The sequence below is a fragment of the Lynx rufus genome, unplaced genomic scaffold (genome assembly GCF_022079265.1).
Source record: "Lynx rufus isolate CCGP_SWC_20201006 ecotype Redwood Valley unplaced genomic scaffold, mLynRuf1.p SCAF_16, whole genome shotgun sequence".
NCBI classification, from domain to species: Eukaryota; Metazoa; Chordata; class Mammalia; order Carnivora; family Felidae; genus Lynx; species Lynx rufus.
In genome coordinates, this window is record NW_025814830.1 from 25,483 (window position 1) to 44,043 (window position 18,561).

Sequence of the window (18,561 nt, forward strand, 5' to 3'; positions counted from 1 at the left end):
GTGGACTATCTTACAGTTTGGGAGGTCAGAAGTTTGAAACAGGGCTAAAATCGGGGCATCAGCAGGCTGTTCCGTCGGAGGCTCTGGGTGAGAATCCGTTTCGTCGCCTTTTCCAGCCATCATCACATCACTCCTCCTTCTGCTCCCATCGCCCTTACGCTCTGATCCTGGTCCTCCTTGTGACTTTCCTGAGCCCACCTGAACCATCCAGGGTAATGTCCCCATCTCATGAGCCTGACATTTAATCGCATCTGCAAAGTCTTTTTTGCTCTGTAAGGTAGCACATCACAGGCTCCGGGGATTGGGACACAGACACCTTTGGGGGACCATTGCTTTGCCTACTTACCACACAGTCCCCCCCTGGGATATGGCAGTCTTGTGACAGAGAAAAGAGAAAATAGCAGACCCCTGCGGTCAGGTTTGTAACGTTTCCACCTAGAAGAGAGGTTTGCCCACACGGGTTGATGTTTCACACTCACGCTTGCTCACGGACCATCTGCTCATGCAGGTGGCCTGTCCAAGCCTGATACCAGCAGAATGGGGGGTCTAACCACCAGGAGGGCAGTGACTAGCTTGAGGATACTGCAAAGGCCCACGGGCAGGGAGAGGTAGGAAGGAGTGTGGGGAGCCGGGAAGAGGGAGCAGAAGTGAAATTCTTTCTCGCGGTGGACAACTCCTGGGATTTCCTAATCTGCCCAGCTTCCTCTTCTTGGAAGGGAACACCCACCGCTGCGTGGGGCCCAGACGTCACCTGCAGGGTGAGGAAGCTCTATTTCATCACAAGGACTGTCCTCTCTCGCTCCTCCAGTCTCGCCTGCGGCGGATCAGACGGTGGGCATGTTGGAATCGCACACCTCGTGTGGACACATTCCAGGCTCCGTCTGCTGTCCCTTGGGGTTCACGACGCCCCCATGCCCCGAGCCCCGCTTAGCGACAGCCTCTGCCGCCTCTCGGCCTACCTGGAAGAGCTGGAGGCCGTGGAGCTGAAGAAGTTCAAGCTGTACCTGGGCGCGTTGCCGGAGGCTGAGGGGGGCAGGATCCCCTGGGGGAAGCTGGAGCCAGCGGGGCCCCTGGACACCGCACAGCTGCTGGTGGCTCACTGCGGGCCGGGCGCGGCCTGGCCCCTGGCGCTGGGCCTCTTCCGGCGCATCCACCGGCGGGACCTGTGGGAGAGAGGACAGAGAGAGGAGCCGGTGAGGGGTAAGGAGGCGCTGGGCGGTCAGGCCGCACCCCGACAGCTCCCTTCCTTGGCTTCTCGCCTCTGCCCTTGGCCTTGCTGGGGCCGCGTTGGGTGCGCAATGCCCAGGCTCCAAGGTCTTTGCCGGGGAAAGTTCCTACTTATCCGTAGAGCCCTGGAGGCAATACCCTCTTTGTGAGTTCTTTCCTCTGCCCTGTCCCACCCCTCGTCCTCGAGGGGCGTGTCTTCTGTCCTAAGAGATAGTTGGGCTGCTGATCAGACGCTTCTGATTTCCTCCTATAACAAGGCATGCACGTTGCGTAATGATGCGCGCTGTGTTGTGAATGTTGTGTGATAGATGTGATTATTATTGCACCTATCATAGAGGTGAGAAAACTGAGGCTCAGAAAACCACCAGTTGCCTCCAGGCAAGAGCTGCCAAGATAAAACATGGAATGCTTTTTTTTTTTTTTAATTAATGTTTATTCATTTTTAAGACAAAAAGAGAGGGGCGCCTGGGTGGCTCAGTCAGTTAAGCGTCCGACTTCGGCTCAGGTCATGATCTCGCGGTCCGTGAGTTCAAGCCCCGCGTCGGGCTCTGTGCTGATGGCTCAGAGCCTAGAGCCTGCTTCGGATTCTGTGTCTCCCTCTCTCTCTGACCCTCCCCCATTCATGCCCTGTCTCTGTCTCAAAAATAAATAAACGTTAAAAAAATTTTTTTAAAAAAGAAAGAGACAGGGAGAGAGCATGAGTGGAGGAAGGGCAGAGAGAGGGAGACACAGAATCTGAAGCAGACTCCAGGTTCTGAGCTGTCAGCACAGAGTCGGACACAGGGCCTGAACTCACGGACTGTGAGAACGTGACCTGAGCCAAAGACAGACGCTTAACCCACTGAGCCACCCAGGCGTCCTTTTACAAACTCCTTATTGGAAATTCAAATAATGTACAAGTGTAAAGCCCCTCCCTTCTCCCATTCCATCTAAACTTCTCCCAGCATTAAGAACTGATAACTATTTCTCCAGACTGAGTCCTTTCTTTAAAAAAAAATTTTTTTTTTAATTTTTTTTTCAACGTTTATTTATTTTTGGGACAGAGAGAGACAGAGCATGAACGGGGGAGGGGCAGAGAGAGAGGGAGACACAGAATCGGAAACAGGCTCCAGGCTCTGAGCCATCAGCCCAGAGCCCGATGCGGGGCTCGAACTCATGGACCGCAAGATCGTGACCTGGCTGAAGTCGGACACTTAACCGACTGCGCCACCCAGGCGCCCCAAAAAAAACAAATTTTTTTTTAATGCTTATTTATTTTTGAGAGAGAGAGAGAGAGAGGAGGAGGAGGAGGGGCAGAGAGAGAGGGAGACACAGAATCTGAATCTCCAGGCTCTGAGATGTCAGCACAGAGCCCAACATGGGGCTTGAATTCATGAACAGTGAGATCATGACCTGAACCGGAGTCAGATGCTCAGCTGAATGAGTCATCCAGGTGCCCCAATTTTTAAATTTTTTTAAATGTTTATTTATTTTTGAGAGAGTGCAAGTGGGGGAGGGGCAGAGAAAGAGGGAGACAGAATCTGAAGCAGGCTCCAGGATCTGAGCTGTCAGCACAGAGCCCGACATGGGGCTCAAATCCATGGACCACGAGATCATGACCTGAGCTGAAGTCAGTCACTTAACCAACTGAGCCATCCAGGCGCCCCTCTTTTTTTCTTTAAAGTAATCCCTAGAGGGGCACCTGGGTGGCTCAGTTGGTTGAGCATCCGACTTCGGCTCAGGTCACGATCTCGCGGTCCGTGAGTTAAGCCCTGTGTCGGGCTCTGTGCTGACAGCTCAGAGCCTGGAACCTGCTTCAGATTCTGTGTCTCCCTCTCTCTCTGCCCCTCCCCTGCTCATGCTCTGTTTCTCTCTCTGTCAAAAATAAATAAACATTAAAAAAAATTAAAGTAATCCCTAGAGATGCCCAATGTTGGGCTCAAGTTCTTCACCCTGAGATCAGGAGTCGAATACTCTACGGACTGAGCCAGCCCGGTGCCTCCTTTGTTTCTAGCTTTTTTGTTTTGTTTTTTTGATGTTCATTTGTTTATTTTGAGAAAGAGAGAAAGAGAAAGTGAGCACCTGCAAATTGGGGAGGGGCACACAGAGAGAGAAACCCAAGCAGGCTCCACACTGTCAGCCCAGAACCCGATGTGGGGCTCAAACCCATGAACCGTGAGATCATGACCTGGGCCGAAACCAAGAGTCAGATGCTTAACCGACTGAGCCACCCAGGCGCCCCTGTTTTTCTTCTCTAAAGTTGCCATCCGAATAAGTGCGAAGTCTGATTCCTATCACTTTTGATTGGTTTTACTGGGGCATCATATCGAAGGCCTTGTTTCCCCAAACCTCACACATCCAGGCTTTGTCAAATCCCAGCACTTACAGCTCTAAGCATTTCCCCCCCACTTCTGCGCCCAGCGCCCAGCGGGTGACCCACCTTGCACGTGGCTGACTGCCACCTACTATGCTTGCCCCTCACCCCTCACCTCTCCTTACAGGCTTTCCCCACTCAGCAGGCACAATAATCTTTACAACCATGGATTAAATCACCCCCTCCCTTGCTTTCAAGCCTCCAGTAGCCTCCTGTTGTGAGTAGATTGTAATCCAAATTGCTCAAGGTGTTCCTACAAGGCCCGCTGAGCCAGTCTCTCCAAACCCACCCAGCACTTACCCCGAAGCTCATTGCTGTTGTGTCATTGTGTTCTTCCCCAGGACCTTTACACTTGCTGCCTTAGGTTGTTTTTGTTTTGGTTTTGTTTTGTTTTGTTTCTGCTTAGAATGGCCCTGCTCATATATCTGGCCCTTTGCCATTCAGATCTCAGATTAAGTACCTTATCCTCTGATCTGATCACCCCCTATTCACCCCACTGGTGAAGGAGACATATCCCACCCTAAGTGGTTTCAGATGGCTGAACACAGACACCAAACACAGGACGGATGAGACTAACATTTGTCGCATACACTCACAGCTCAGAAGAGGAGACCCCATGCACCATGGGAGTCCCACTGGGTTGATTTCAGGAAGGTAGTGAACCTCAAGGGGCTGCAGGAGGCAACCTTTGTAGACAGAGGAGCGTGGGGGCTTTGGGATTGTTGGAAGAGGACAATGTTGGCTTGTCTGGATAATTTCACGGGCCAGCAGGGAACTGGAACTCGGGAGAATGAGGACCAGTGAGGTGCAGTCGGTCTAGGAGGTGGGGATGAGGCAGCTGGTCCAATTCTAGTAGGAACACAAGCCAAGGGGGCAGGCTGTGTCACTAGGTGGGGACACACCTGGCCAGAGCACGGGAACTCACACTGAGGCTTACACTCTGGGGTCCTGTGAGATCAAAGATGTCCAGGAAGCACTTGGAATATTTGATCTTACAATACAGCCACAGAAAAGCCATTCTTGTCCACCCAAACTAAAATACTACTCTTAATTACTCTGTCATGTACTCTTATTTCATTGTAAAGACAATTTCCATCATTATCTGAAGTTTTGTGAAGTGTTTGCTTTTTTTTTTTTGAAAGAGAGAAAGAGAGAGAGAGGGAGAGAAGAATCTTAAGCAGGCTCCACACTCAGCACAGAGCCCGATGCACGGCTCAATCCCAGGATCCTGGGATCACAACCTGAGCCAAAAGTAACAGATGCTCAACTGACTGAGCAACCCAGGCTCTCCTGAAAAAAGTTTGTTTTTTATGTGCTCAACTCTCCACACCATCGAGAGTAAGGTCCACGGGGTAGAGACCTTGTGTCTCGCTTATTGCTATGTATCCAATGCTAGGAAAATGCATGGATAACACTGGTGCCCAAAATAGGTATATTTTTTGGATGGCTGGATGAATGGATGGATGGGGTAGGTGGGTGGGTGGATGGATGGAATGGGAGGATGGGTAGGTGGATGGATGGGTGGATGGGTGAATGGATGGGTGGGTGGGTGGAGGGATGGATGGAGGGATGGGTGGATGGATGTATGTATGGGTGGGTGGATGGATGGGTGGATGGGTGGAGGAATGGGTGGAGGGATGGATGGGTGGGTGTGTGGATGGAGGGATGGGTGGATGGATGGGTGGATGGATGGGTGGATGGATGGAGGGATGGGTAGAGGGATGGATGGATGGATGGGTGGGTGGATGGATAGATGGAGGGGGGAGGGAGGGATGGAGGGAGGGATGGGTGGATGCATGGGTGGATGGATGGATGGATGGGTCCCTGGATGGATGGAGATGGATGGATGGAGATGGATGGATGAGTGGATGAATGGATAGATGGATGGGTGGATGCATGGGTGGATGGATGGATGGATGGATGGATAGATGGGTGGATGGATGGATGGATGGGTGGATGGATGGATGGATGGGTGGATGGGTGGATGGAGATGGGTGGATGGATGGATGGATGGAGGGATGGATGGATGGGTGGTTGGATGGAAGGATGGATGGATGGGTGGATGGATGGATGGAGGGATGGATGGATGGATGGATGGATGGGTGGATGGATGAATGGATTGATGGGTGGGTGGATGGGTAGATGAATGGATGGAGATGGAGGGATGGTTGGATGGAGGGATGGATGGGAGGATGGGTGGATGTATGGGTAGATGGAGGATGGAGATGGATGGATGAATGGATGGATGGATGGATGCATGGATGGGTGGATGAATGGATGGATAGATGGATGAGGTGTGGGCAAGGACTGAAGGAGAGGGAGGAAATCCAAGCTGACTCACAACTTCCTGCCTGAAAGGATTTGTTGGATCGATGGAGGTGCTGATCCCCACAATGTGTTACCCAGGAAGGAGAGTGGGTTATAGAGAGCAAGTGTTTTCAACAGTAATGCATGTGAGGTGAATGCCAAACATTCTAGGGTGTGGGTGGACAGAGAATTATCATGTAAACAGTCTGATGTAATAGTAACTAGTATTTTTTTAATTGACATATAAGTTATATTAGCTTCAGGCGTTCAAAGTAGCTAATATTATTGAGAGCTAGCCAGATATATGCTAGCTGATCTTCCAAAATTTCTCTTCCAGATACTCCACCTGATGGCTCATCCTCACTGGAGAGCCAGTCAGTATGTTGTCTGGAAGTCTTTCCTGGAACTCCAAGGAAAGGTGAGTCATGAGCCGTGTATCTGGTAGAATACACAAGGCTACACGTATCAGACTGTCCAATGGACTAGATCAAGCAAAAAAAAAAATATTTAATGTTTGCATTAAAGAAAAGCATAACAAGACATCTTGACATGGGTGGTTTCTGCACATAAACTCTGCCTTATGTGGCCGGTTAGCAACACCATCAAATCCCCAACTTCCTCTGTTACACTTGTCCTAAGATTTGTCACCTCATGGTTGCAAGATGGCAACCAAAGCATTTCATGCAAGTGAATTCCAAGCAGGGAAAAAAAAAAGAGAGACAAAAGATTTTCCTCTTCATGAGAGTATCATTTTTTTTTAATTTATTTTATTTTGAGAGAGAGAGAGACAGACAGACAGACAGCAGGGGAGGGGCAGAGAGAGAAGGAAGGAGTGAGAATCCCAAGCAGGCTCCACACTGTCAGCACAGAGCCCAATGCAGGGCTCGAACTCATGAACTGTGAGATCATGACCTGAGCCAAGATCAAGAGTCAGTTGCTCAACTGACTGAGCCACCCATTCACCCATCCATCCACCCATAAAATCTTTTCAACAAGCTTCCCCCTTCCCGGTGGTCATCCCTTTGCACCTCATTGGTTGGAACTGGGTCACATTCCCAGACCAGCCACTGGCAACAGGGAATGAGATTGTTCATAACTGGTTTAGCCAAGCTGTGATTCATCCTCTGGGGCTTGTGAAGGGACAGCATATGGCTGGTATCAGGCATCAGCTCCGGGGGCATCTGGCTGGCTCAGTAGTGGAGCATGTGACTCTTGATCTCTGGGTTGTGAGTTAGAGCCTCACTTTCAGCGTAGAGATTACTTTAAAATAAAATCTAAAAAGGGGCTCCTGGGTGAAGAAGAAATGAGTATGGGCTGCTGGACAGAGAGTATCATTGTCAACAAGAACACAAATGATTCTGGACATCTTTCAAGGGTGTCTTTATGCACTGGGCATAGCACATGGCCAATATGTGGTAACTCCATTTTCGTTCTCATCATTATTTTAAACTTTTCTATTTTCCTAATATTCCCCATGTCTGAAAATAAGAGCCCTTTCTCTACAGGAAAAGACTAGGACTCCTACAAAATCCAAGCATTACTGTCACAATTATCTTTGTTCAATTAAAAAAAAAAATGTAGGGGTGCCTGGGTGGCTTAGTCGGTTAAGGGTCAGACTTCAGCTCAGGTCATGATCTCACGGTTCGTGAGTTCGAGCCCCGCATCGTGCTCTATGCTGATGGCTCAGAGCCTGGAGCCTGCTTCAGATTCTGTGTCTCCTTCTCTCTCTGTCTCTCCCCACTAGTGCTCTCTCTCTCTCTCTCTCTCTCAAAAATAAAATATAAAAAAAATAAATACAATAAATTAAAAAAAAAACCTTTCTACATGAAATAGAATCACCATTGATGAAAGAGAAGTGCAAATGGTATATTTATAAACTCAGAAGTATTGCTATTCATCAATACACATTAATTATATGAGGTACTTAAATAAGTCACACTGGAGACAGAGAGTGGACCAGGGGCTGGGGGTGGGGGAGGAATGGGGAGTTAGTGTTTAATAGGCACAGAGTTTCTGTTGAGGACAAACGAAAATTTCTGGAAATGGACCGTGCTGATGATTGCACAACGTTGTGAATGCGCTTAAGATCACTGAGTCAGTCTTACGCTTAAAAACGGTTAAAATGCTACATTTTATGTTATGTGTATTTTCCTAGAATTCAAAATAAAAGAGTGCATGCATTCCTTTTGAGAGAGTCCCAGGATCAAATTTAGATCCCTTTTTTAACCTTCCTACATTTTATGTTATGTGTATTTTCCTAGAATTCAAAATAAAAGAGTGCATGCACTCCTTTTGAGAGAGTCCCAGGATCAAATTTAGATCTCTTTTTTAACCTTCCTTTAGGCAGGAACCATTCCTTTAGGTCCAATATTATGGACCTCTGGGGACATTCAAATACAAAAGGATGATTGCTTTTTTTTTTTTTTTTTTTTGAGAGGAAGAGATAGCAGGGGAGGGGCAGAGAGAGAGAATCCCAAACAGGTTCTGCACTGTCACTGCAGAGCCCAATGTGGGGCTCAAACTCACAAACTGTGAGTGAGACACGACCTGAGCCGAAATCAAGAGTCAGATGCTTAACTGACTTAGCCCCTCAGCCACCCTGGCCTCCGCCCACAGGATGGTCGTAGCTGGTGCCCCACCCCTCAGTTGCTAGGGCCCAAAATATCTCCAGACCTTGCTAGAAACCCCCTAGGGGAAGACACAATCATCCTGGTGAGCACCACTGTTCTAGATCGTGCATTCACATCTATACCAAGTAGATTTCCCCAAAGAGACATTTAGCAAGGGGCTTAGGGCGCAGACAAGTTCTCCAGTGTCCATGCACACCGGCCTTTTTTCAAAGGCAGAAACCTTGGGAGCGCTGCCTTCTCAAACTTCAGCGTGCAGGCAAATCAGACAGCAGTCCTGGTAGGGATACAGTTCAGGGTTCTGTAGCTGGGGAGTGGGGCTCACTTTCCCATTTGCGACCAGCTCCTTGTGGGCCCATGTGGGATTTCAGTGTCTTCCCCGGGAGGACCCGAGTGAACCCGTGGCTGAGGCTGACAGCCTCCTCTAGGTGCCCTTGCTGTGTTCCACCAGCAGGTGCTGGAGGTGCTCCAGGACGTGGACACCCCGTTTGAGTCGCCAGGATAGACTCCTGTGCCTGAGGACAGTTTCCCTTGTTAGTGCCTTTGCTTCCCATGAGAACAGTACCAAGCCCCCCAGGCTGCATCCAGAAAAGCATCCCGAGGACATTGCAGAACAAATAGGCACCAAGAGACCGTGGTTTGCTTTCGCCCGCCGATCCACGAACAGTGGCTGATGAGTCTCCCATGGACCCCCCTCCTCACTCCCCTCCCTTAGATCCCCGGGAAACCTACAAGGACTACGTCCGCAGGAAGTTTCGGCCGATGCAAGACCGAAATGCGCGCCTCGGCGAATGCGTCAACCTCAGCCGCAGGTACACCCGCCTCCTCCTGGTGAAGGAGCACTCAACTCCCATGTGGGCCCAGCAGAAGCTTTTGGACACAGGCTGGGGACAGGCAAGAGCCGTGGGGCACCAGGCCAGCCTCATCCAGATGGAGACCCTCTTTGAGCCGGACGAGGAGCGCCCCGAGCCCCCGCGCACTGTGGTCCTGCAGGGAGCGGCCGGGATGGGCAAGTCCATGCTGGCCCACAAGGTGATGCTCGACTGGGCCGACGGGAAGCTCTTCCAAGGCAGGTTTGATTACCTCTTCTACATCAACTGCAGGGAGATGAACCAGAGCACCTCGGAGCAGAGCGCCCGGGACCTCATCTCCAGCTGCTGGCCGGAGCCCAGCGTGCCCCTCCAGGAGCTTGTCCGAGTCCCCGAGCGCCTCCTGTTCATCATCGATGGCTTCGACGAGCTGAAACCCTCTTTCCACCACCCTCAGGGCCCCTGGTGCCTCTGCTGGGAGGAGAAACGGCCCACGGAGCTTCTCCTCGGCAGCCTGCTTGGGAAGAAGCTGCTGCCTGAGCTGTCCATGATCGTCACCACCAGGCCCACGGCTCTGGACAAGCTCCAGCGCTTGCTGGAGCATCCCAGGCACGTGGAGATCCTGGGCTTCTCGGAGGCCGAGAGGCGGGAGTACTGCTACAAGTATTTCCACAATGCAGAGCAGGCCGCTCAAGTCTTCAGCTTCATGAGGGACAACGAGCCCCTGTTCACTCTGTGCTTTGTCCCCATGGTGTGCTGGGTCGTGTGCACCTGCCTCAAGCAGCAGCTGGAGGACGGGGGGCTCCCACGACAGACGTCCAGGACCACCACGGCCGTGTACCTGCTCTACCTCCTGAGTCTGATGCAGCCCAAGCCGGGGAGCCCCACCCTGCACCCCCCGGCCAACCAGAGGGCGCTGTGCTCTCTGGCGGCGGACGGCGTCTGGAATCAGAAGATCCTCTTTGAGGAGCAGGACCTCCGGAAGCATGGCCTCGATGGGGCAGATGTCTCCTCCTTCCTCAACATGAACATCTTCCAGAAGGACATCAACTGCGAAAAGTTCTACAGCTTCATCCACCTCAGCTTCCAGGAATTCTTTGCCGCCATGTACTACATCCTGGGCGCCGGGGAGACCGGGTCCAGCCCAGAGCAGAGCGTGACGAGGCTGTTGGCGGAGTACGGGTTTTCGGGAAGGAGCTTCTTGGGGCTCACCGTGCGCTTCCTGTTCGGCCTCCTGAACGAGGAGACAAGGAGCTACCTGGAGAAGAGTCTCTGCTGGGAGGTCTCGCCTCACGTCAAGCTGGAGCTGCTGGCCTGGATCCGAAGCAAAGCTCGGAGCGAGGGCTCCACCCTCCAGCAGGGCTCCCTGGAGCTCTTCAGCTGCCTGTACGAGATCCAGGAGGAGGAGTTTATCCAACAAGCCCTGAGCCACTTTCGAGTGCTTGTCGTCGGCAACATCGCCACCAAGATGGAGCACGTGATTGCCTCCCTGTGCGTGAAAAACTGCAGGAACGCCCTGACCGTGCGCCTGCGCGGGGCTGCCTACAGCCCGGAAGAGCACGATGGCGGGAAATGGACTTCCGGGCCCCAGGCGCTACCCGCACCGTCGTAAGTACCCGGTGGGGCCCGCTCTCCAAGTTCATGATCTCAGCTGGGGATGATTTTTGCCCCCACCCCAGGAGACACTTGGCAATGTCCGGGGAAGGGTTGGGTGGTCACCACTAGAGGAGGTGGGGGGAGGGGAGGTTGCTGTGGTATCTGGAGGGAAGAGGCCAGGGATGCTACAAAGATATCCCACGGGGGGGCGCCTGGGTGGCTCAGTTGGTTAAACGTCTGACTTCGGCTCAGGTCATGATCTCACGGTTTGTGGGTTGGAGCCCCATGTAGGGCTCTGTGCTGACAGCTCGGAGCCTGGAGCCTGCTTCACATTCTGTGTCTCCCTCTCTCTCTGCCCCTCCCCCGCTCATGCTCTCTCTCTGTCTCTGTCTCTCAAAAATAAATAAACATTAGAAAAAAAAAAAAAAAAAAAGACATCCCACCGTGCCCAGGACGGCCCCCCACAACACAGGATGGTCTGGTCCTCACGTTGTCAACAGTGTCCAGGTTAGTGTCCTGCTCCTAAACAGGACTCGTTAGGACTAAATTGGGGCCCCTGTCAAGGACAGTGTTTCCAGCCAACAAATGTTATCACGGGCACTTTCCTACAGAGTCCAGACAGCGGTGAACACGCCACTGCTGCCCCCTGCCAGGACTAACATCCTCATGGGAAGGGAGAGAGCCAAGGGCAGTAAATAAGTCAACAGGCAAACGAGCAAACAAGACTCGATCATTAGGGTAGTTTCATATAGAGAGAACTGCTATGAGGAAAATAAAACAGGGCGGGGTGATAGGTGGCGACAGGGAGGGCTGGGCGGTGTGAAGGCGGATGGTGGATGAAGGAAGGAAGATCTCAGGAAGTGACTCTTTGAGCTTTTTGGCTAATATTTTTTTTTTAATTAAAAATTTTTTTAATGTTTATTTTTGAGAGAGACAGAGTGTGAGTGGGGGAGGGGCAGGGAGGGAGGAAGACAGAATCTGAAGCAGACTCCAGGCTCTGACTTGTCAGCACAGAGCCTGATGCAGGGCTTGAACCCACGGACCGTGAGATTGTGACCTGAGCCGAAGTCGGATGCTTAACGAAGTGAGCCACCCGGGTGCCCCACTAAGACTTTGTTTTGGTTTGGGTTCCCCAAGGAGTAACCCTTAGACAAAAGGATTTGAATGTAAGTAGAATAAGAGAGGAAAGTCATCCTTTTTCCTTCCTTCCACCCTCTTAGGTGCAGAACAGAGGCCTGTAAATTAAACTCACAAAAGACAGATTCACAGAGAAAAACAAAGAGAAGTTCATTAGGTGTTTACTAATTCCGGGGCACCTGGCTAGCTCAGTTGGTAGAACATGTGACTTCTGATCTTGGGGTCATGAGTTCAAGCCCCAGGTTGGGCACACACACACAAAAAAGGTTTATTAGTTCATCTGCACTTACACGGGGGAGTACCCAGAGATGAGTAACTCAAAGGGCTGGCTAGAACCTGGGTTTTTATAGTGTCCTAACACAAGAACAATACATTTTTAGAGATATGGCAAGACAAAGGAAAAGGACGGTGAGCTTCTCTGGAGGTTAACTGTGGGAAGGCAAAAATACGGGGGAAACAGATGGGGTAAGGTGTATTTGTACAGGTCCGTCCTGGAGCTGTAGGGGAGGAAAATTCTCCTCCTCCCTCTTTGGGTCTCTGGCTGGGCCTGAGAATTAAACTGACGTATGACAGATTCACAGGAGGAAAGCAGACACGTTTTAATGAATTTTTACATGTGCTTGAAAGCCTGCATCAGAGCCGGAAGCTCTCATACATTCAGATAAAAAAAACAATCAACTTGCAAAGAATTGACAAGCCATCGGAGGACATGTCAAGCTGAATTTTGAATCAGCTTTATAAATGTCATTACATAGAGAGAGCTACCTTAAAAGATCTCTGGGGGAGCCTGGGTGGCTCAGTCGGTTAAGCATCTAACTTTGGCTCAGGTCTTGATCTCGCGGTGCGCGAGTTCAAGCCCCACTTCAGGCTCTGTGCTGACAGCACTCCGGATCCTCTGTCTCCTTATCTCTCTGCCCCTCCCCTACTCACGCTCTCTGTGTGTCTAAAAATAAGTCAATAAAAACTTCAACAACAAAAAAAAAAATCTGCGAAATTAGGGGCGCCCAGCTGGCTCAGTCAGTGGAGTGTGTGATTGTTGATCTTGGGATTGTGAGTTTGAGCCCCACATTGGGCGTAGAGTTTACTTAAAAAAAAAAAAAAAAGAATTGATAAGACAAAGCACTCTGGGCTGGGGGCAGTCAATAGTGAAGAAGTAATAAGGTTTGTTTATTTAGGCTTCTTGGTCCTGAATTCACTCTCTGGTCATCTTTTTTTTTTTTTTTTTTTAAATTTTTTTTTCAACGTTTATTTATTTTTGGGACAGAGAGAGACAGAGCATGAATGGGGGAGGGGCAGAGAGAGAGGGAGACACAGAATCGGAAACAGGCTCCAGGCTCCGAGCCATCAGCCCAGAGCCTGACGCGGGGCTCGAACTCACGCACCGCGAGATCGTGACCTGGCTGAAGTCGGACGCTTAACCGACTGCGCCACCCAGGCGCCCCTCACTCCCTGGTCATCAGGATCCCTCCCTTCATTCTGGTGGAGGGAGGAGATTCTTCACACCGGAGACTGATCTGCTCTCAGAGAGGAGCCAGATGGTGGTGGGGCAGGGCATCAGGGACCCTTCTCAGACTCGTTCAGCTCGAGGTTTTTCCACCTTCGTGGCCATAAAACTTCCCCAGGAGAGGGGCCCTATGGGAGTCGTCACTTTCACAAGTGGTCGGAATGGGAAGATTTCTTTCTGCATCTCGTTTGCCTCAAACTCAAAATAATCCTTATGCCAAAGTGGCATATTTGGGGGTGGCATATTCTGGTCCCCTAGAGGACTTTCTTTGGGAGGTGGTCCCAGTAAGTCGAGAAGACAAGGAAGGGAGGCAGCCGACAAAGGGAACCCCGTCCAGCTCGTCACCAATGGGACTCAGACGTACCTCCCACCCCTCCTCGAGGCAGGGGGGCAGGGGTCTTGAGCTGTGCGTGAATCACGTGTAAGTGGGTGGGGGTCGGCTCACAGGGTCTCCCAGTCGGCTTGACAGACGTCTGCTTCTGTCTAGGACCAGGGGATACAGATAACAGGGTCGATGTGCTGACATCTCACTCTGACTGGAGGCTTACTTCCGGTGACCGTGCTGCCTGGCTCCTCACGAATCTTCATCCCGTGTGGAATCACAGTCCTGCTAACCAGCTTCCGCACTGACCTAGATGCCATAAATGCACACTAAATGCTTTTCTGTGGGGCCACGTGCCCAGGACTTTACGTTATTGTGCTCCGGGACGCAAGAAGGTCATGGTGGCCAATAGCCCCGGGGTCTGGAGTCACGCGCACGTGGCTTAGAATCCCAGCTCCACTGCTCCCTAGCTGTGCGGCTTTGCGCGAGTCCCTTCTGCTTGTCAAGCCTCAGTCTTTCTATGCGGAAAATGGGATTTCAATGCCTGCCTTTTTGGGTTCGTGTCAAGGCTCAACAGTGGGTTGGTTGCGTACAGGGTCAGAAATCAACAGGTGCTGATGTCACTTTTACACCGTGATGTTTTCGTAACAGTGTGGACACTCTGTGTGCAATGATTTGTTAAACCCACCGGTACATATAACTCTGTCATAGTTAAGGCCTCTAGGGTTTGGGGGGTCACACAATTTTATATATTTATTTATATTATATATTTACATTATATATGTATTTATATATATTTACATAAAATATATAAATATATATAATTGCATATGAGTATAACCTTATATGTAATAATTATAAATATATTATAAACATAGGTTTTAAAAAAAACTTTTGTTTAACATTTATTTATTTTTGAGAGACAGAGAGAGACAGAGCATGAGCGGGGGAGGGGCAGAGAGAGAGGGAGACCCAGAATCCGAAGCTGGCTCCAGGCTCTGAGCCGTCAGCGCAGAGCCCGACGCGGGGCTCGAACTCACGAGCTGTGAGATCGTGACCTGAGCCGAAGTCGGACACTTAACCAACTGGGCCACCCAGGCGCCCCTAAGCATAGGTTTTAAGACAGACTATACAGCCAGAAGTAAATCAGGAGACCTTACTGGCTGCATGTTTTACCCTGTATCATGTGAGTCAGGCCATTCTTTTTTTTTTTTTTTTTTTTTTATGTTTTTGTTTATTTTTGAGAGAGAGAGAGTGTGAGTGGGGAAGGGACAGAGAATCCCAAGCAGGCTCTGTGCTCTCAGCCCAGAGCCTGATGCGGGGCTTGAACTCATGAACCATGAGATCGTGACCCGAGCCAAAGTTGGCCGCTCAACCGACTGAACCACCCAGGGGCCCCTATAGTGGAATATTAAAAAACATTTTTTTTAATGTTTATTTATTTTTGAGAGAGAGAAGGACAAAGCATGACGGGGGAGGGGCAGAGAGAGAGGGAGACCCAGAACCTGAAACAGGCTCCAGGCTCTGAGCTGTCGGCACAGACCCCAACGTGGGGCTGGAACTCGCAGACTGTGAGATCATGACCTGAGCTGAAGACACGTAGCCTGCTGAGCCACCCAGGTGCCCCTAGAGCGGAATATTTTAAATGCAAATGTAGGGGGCACCTGGCTGACTCAGTCGAAGGGGGCGAGACTAATGATCTCAGGGTCGGAAGTTCAAAAGCCACGTTGGGCACAGAGCGTACCTTTAAAAAGTAAAACATAGGGGCGCCTGGGTGGCGCAGTCAGTTAAGCGTCCGACTTCAGCCAGGTCACGATCTCGCGGTCCGTGAGTTCGAGCCCCGCGTCAGGCTCTGGGCTGATGGCTCAGAGCCTGGACCCTGTTTCAGGTTCTGTGTCTCCCTCCCTCTCTGCCCCTCCCCCGTTCATGCTCTGTCTCTCTCTCTGTCCCAAAAATAAATAAACGTTGAAAAAAAAAAAAGTAAAACATAAAGAGGGGTGCCTGGGTGGCTCAGTCAGTTGAGCGTCCAACTTCGGCTCAGGTCAGATCCCATGGCTCATTGAGTTCAAGCCCCGCGTCAGGCTCTGTGCTGACAGTTCAGAGCCTGGAGCCTGCTTCAGATTCTGTCTCCCTCTCTCTCTCTCTGTCCTTCCCCCACTTGCCCTCTGTCTCTTTCTCTCAAATATAAATAAACATTTAAAAAAATAAATAAGTAAACACTAAAAAAAAAATTTTTTTTTAACGTAAAACAGAAAGATGACACTTTGTAAATTGTGAAAGGGACACACGAGCGTGGCATAATCGTTGCTCGGAGTCTGGCCCAGCTCCGCTCTGTCCTGTCTTTCCTTCACGCAGACCCGAGACGAACGTGTTGCCAGATGCCTACAGCAAGCAGCTCGCTGCGGCTCTGAGCACGAATCCACATCTGCGGGAGCTGCTCTTGGACCGCAACGCCCTGGGCAGCCGGGGCGTGAGGCTGCTGTGTGAAGGGCTCAGACACCCCAGCTGCAAACTTCAGAGCCTGAGGTGAGTCCAGGCGGGTCTGCGGGCTTCTGATGGGCCCCCCCCCCACACCCCGTCTTCACGGGGCTCAGTCAGAAAGAGTATGTGGTGGTGTTTGCTTCCGCTGCCCTAGCAAAGCCCCACAGCCTAGGGGATCTGGAGGACAGAAGTCCCAGGCCCAGGTGTGGGCACGGTCGGTCTCCTCCGAGGCCCCGCTCCTTGGCTTGCACACGGCTGTCTTCTCCCCGTGTCCTCACATGTGCGAGTCTGTGTCCAGTTTCCCCTTTTTTTTCCCCCCCTTAAGTTTATTTATTTATTTTGAAAGAGGAGAGATCATGAATGGGGGGAGAGAGAGAGCGAGAGAGAGAGAGAGAGAGGATCCCAAGCAGGCTCCATGCCGTCAGCACAGAGCCTAATGCGGGGCTTGAACTCATGAACTGTGAGATCATGACCTGAGCCAAAATCGAGAGTTGGTTGCTTCACTGACTGAGCCACGCAGGTACCCCCAGATTCCTCTTTTTATAGGGGCACCAGTCACAGTGGGCTAGGGCTCACTCTAGTGACCTCATTTTTTTTAAGTTTATTTATTGGGGCTCCTGGGTGGCTCAGTCAGTGAAGCATCCAACTTCAGCTCAGGTTATGATCTCGCTGTTTGTGGGTTCGAGCCCCGCATTGGGCTCTGTGCTGACAGCTCAGAGCCTGGAGCCTGCTTCCTGTTCTGTGTCTCCCTCTCTCTCTGACCATCCCCCACTCACATTCTCTCTCTCTCTCTCCTTCAAGAGCAAATAAACATTAAAAACATATATATATATATTCTTGTTGCCTGTATTTATTTTTTAGTGACATATCATTCACGTCTTTCTTCTTTTAGCGTCTGCACACTCTTGTGCACACATCACCACTAATTCCAGAACATTTTCATCACGGCCAAAAGGAATCCTCCCTGACCTCCTTTTCTTTAAGTTTATTTATTTATTTGGAGAGGGAGAGAGAGGCGCGGGAGGAGCAGAGAGAGAGAGAGAATCCCAAGCAGGCTCCGCACTGTCGGCTCAGAGTCCGATGCGGGGCTTGAATTTTCAAACTGGAAGGTCATGACCTGAGCCGAAACCAACAGTCAGCCCCTTAACGGGCTGAGTCACACCCAGGCGCCCCTCTTTCTTTTACTTTAAAAGGGGGGGGGCGCCTGGGTGGCTCAGTCGGTTAAGCGTCCGACTTCAGCTCAGGTCACGATCTCACGGTCTGTGAGTTCGAGCCCCGCGTCGGGCTCTGTGCTGACGGCTCAGAGCCTGGAGCCTGCTTCCGGTTCTGTGTCTCCCTCTCTCTCTGCCCCTCCCCCGTTCATGCTCTGTCTCTCTCTGTCTCAAAAATAAATAAATGTTAAAAAATAAAAATAAAAAAATAAAAAATAAAGGGAGGGGGAAATAGGTCTAGACCAAAAGAAGGAGGGAGAGAAAGGACGAGGGGCAGAACCCACCCTCTGACCACAGGAAGTGACCTGGTTCTTGTCCCCTCCCTCGTGCCCAGGCTCAAGAGATGCTGTGTGGCTCCCTCTGCCTGCCGGGACCTCGCGGCCGCCCTGATGGCCAATCAGAATCTAAGAAGGATGGACCTGAGCGGCAATGGGCTCGGGCTGCCGGGTGTGAAGATGCTGTGTCAGGGGCTCCGGCATCCCAGATGCAGGCTGCAGGCGATTCAGTGAGTCTGCACCCCGGACCGGTCCTTGGTCTGTGCCGTAGGGCTGCCCGGAGACCGTAGACTCCTGCCCCGGAGCCTTTGAGCTTTAGGGAACCCCTCCCTGGCCTCCTTGTACCCCACCCATCTCACGTCCACTGTGGGGAGTGCCCAGGCCACTCACCCTCGCAGACCCCACACCTTACTGGTCAGCGACACCCCGAGGGGTCTTCACGCCGAGCTCCTGTGAGTTCGTGACATTTAGCCGTGCCGTCCCTTCTCGCCGCAAGGCCACGGTTGTGGACAAGCCACCTAGCGTCCCCTGGGGGTCTGCCCCACTCCCACAGAGGACACTGCTTCTGATATTTCTGGTCACCAATGTGTGGGATTTCCCACAGCAAGCAACTATGCAACACCAGTGGGGTGTCCTACATAAATCACTCTGCCTCCGTCTGCCCGGAGGTGCTGTCAGGCTCCACAGGTGAGGGCTCCCCCCCACGAGACTG

General features: G+C 51.3%; 1 protein-coding gene across 8 annotated transcripts in view; it reads left to right on the forward strand.

Annotated features, from left to right (window-relative positions):
• The first annotated feature begins 785 nt into the window (after positions 1-785).
• Positions 786-18,561, forward strand: part of NLRP12 (NLR family pyrin domain containing 12) — a 31,607-nt gene continuing 13,831 nt past the window's right edge. For 3 of the 8 annotated variants that reach the window (XM_047077450.1, XM_047077449.1, XM_047077454.1), the window contains exons 1-5: positions 786-1,200; positions 6,225-6,305; positions 9,230-10,931; positions 16,238-16,408; positions 17,909-18,079. In XM_047077450.1, the coding sequence (XP_046933406.1) occupies positions 912-1,200; positions 6,225-6,305; positions 9,230-10,931; positions 16,238-16,408; positions 17,909-18,079 (2,414 nt within the window). In that variant the 5' untranslated portion in view covers positions 786-911. Of the gene's footprint in view, positions 1,201-6,223; positions 6,306-8,965; positions 10,932-16,237; positions 16,409-17,908; positions 18,080-18,561 lie in introns of those variants that run through there. The other 5 variants (XM_047077446.1, XM_047077447.1, XM_047077448.1 and 2 more) reach the window with 4 other exon arrangements.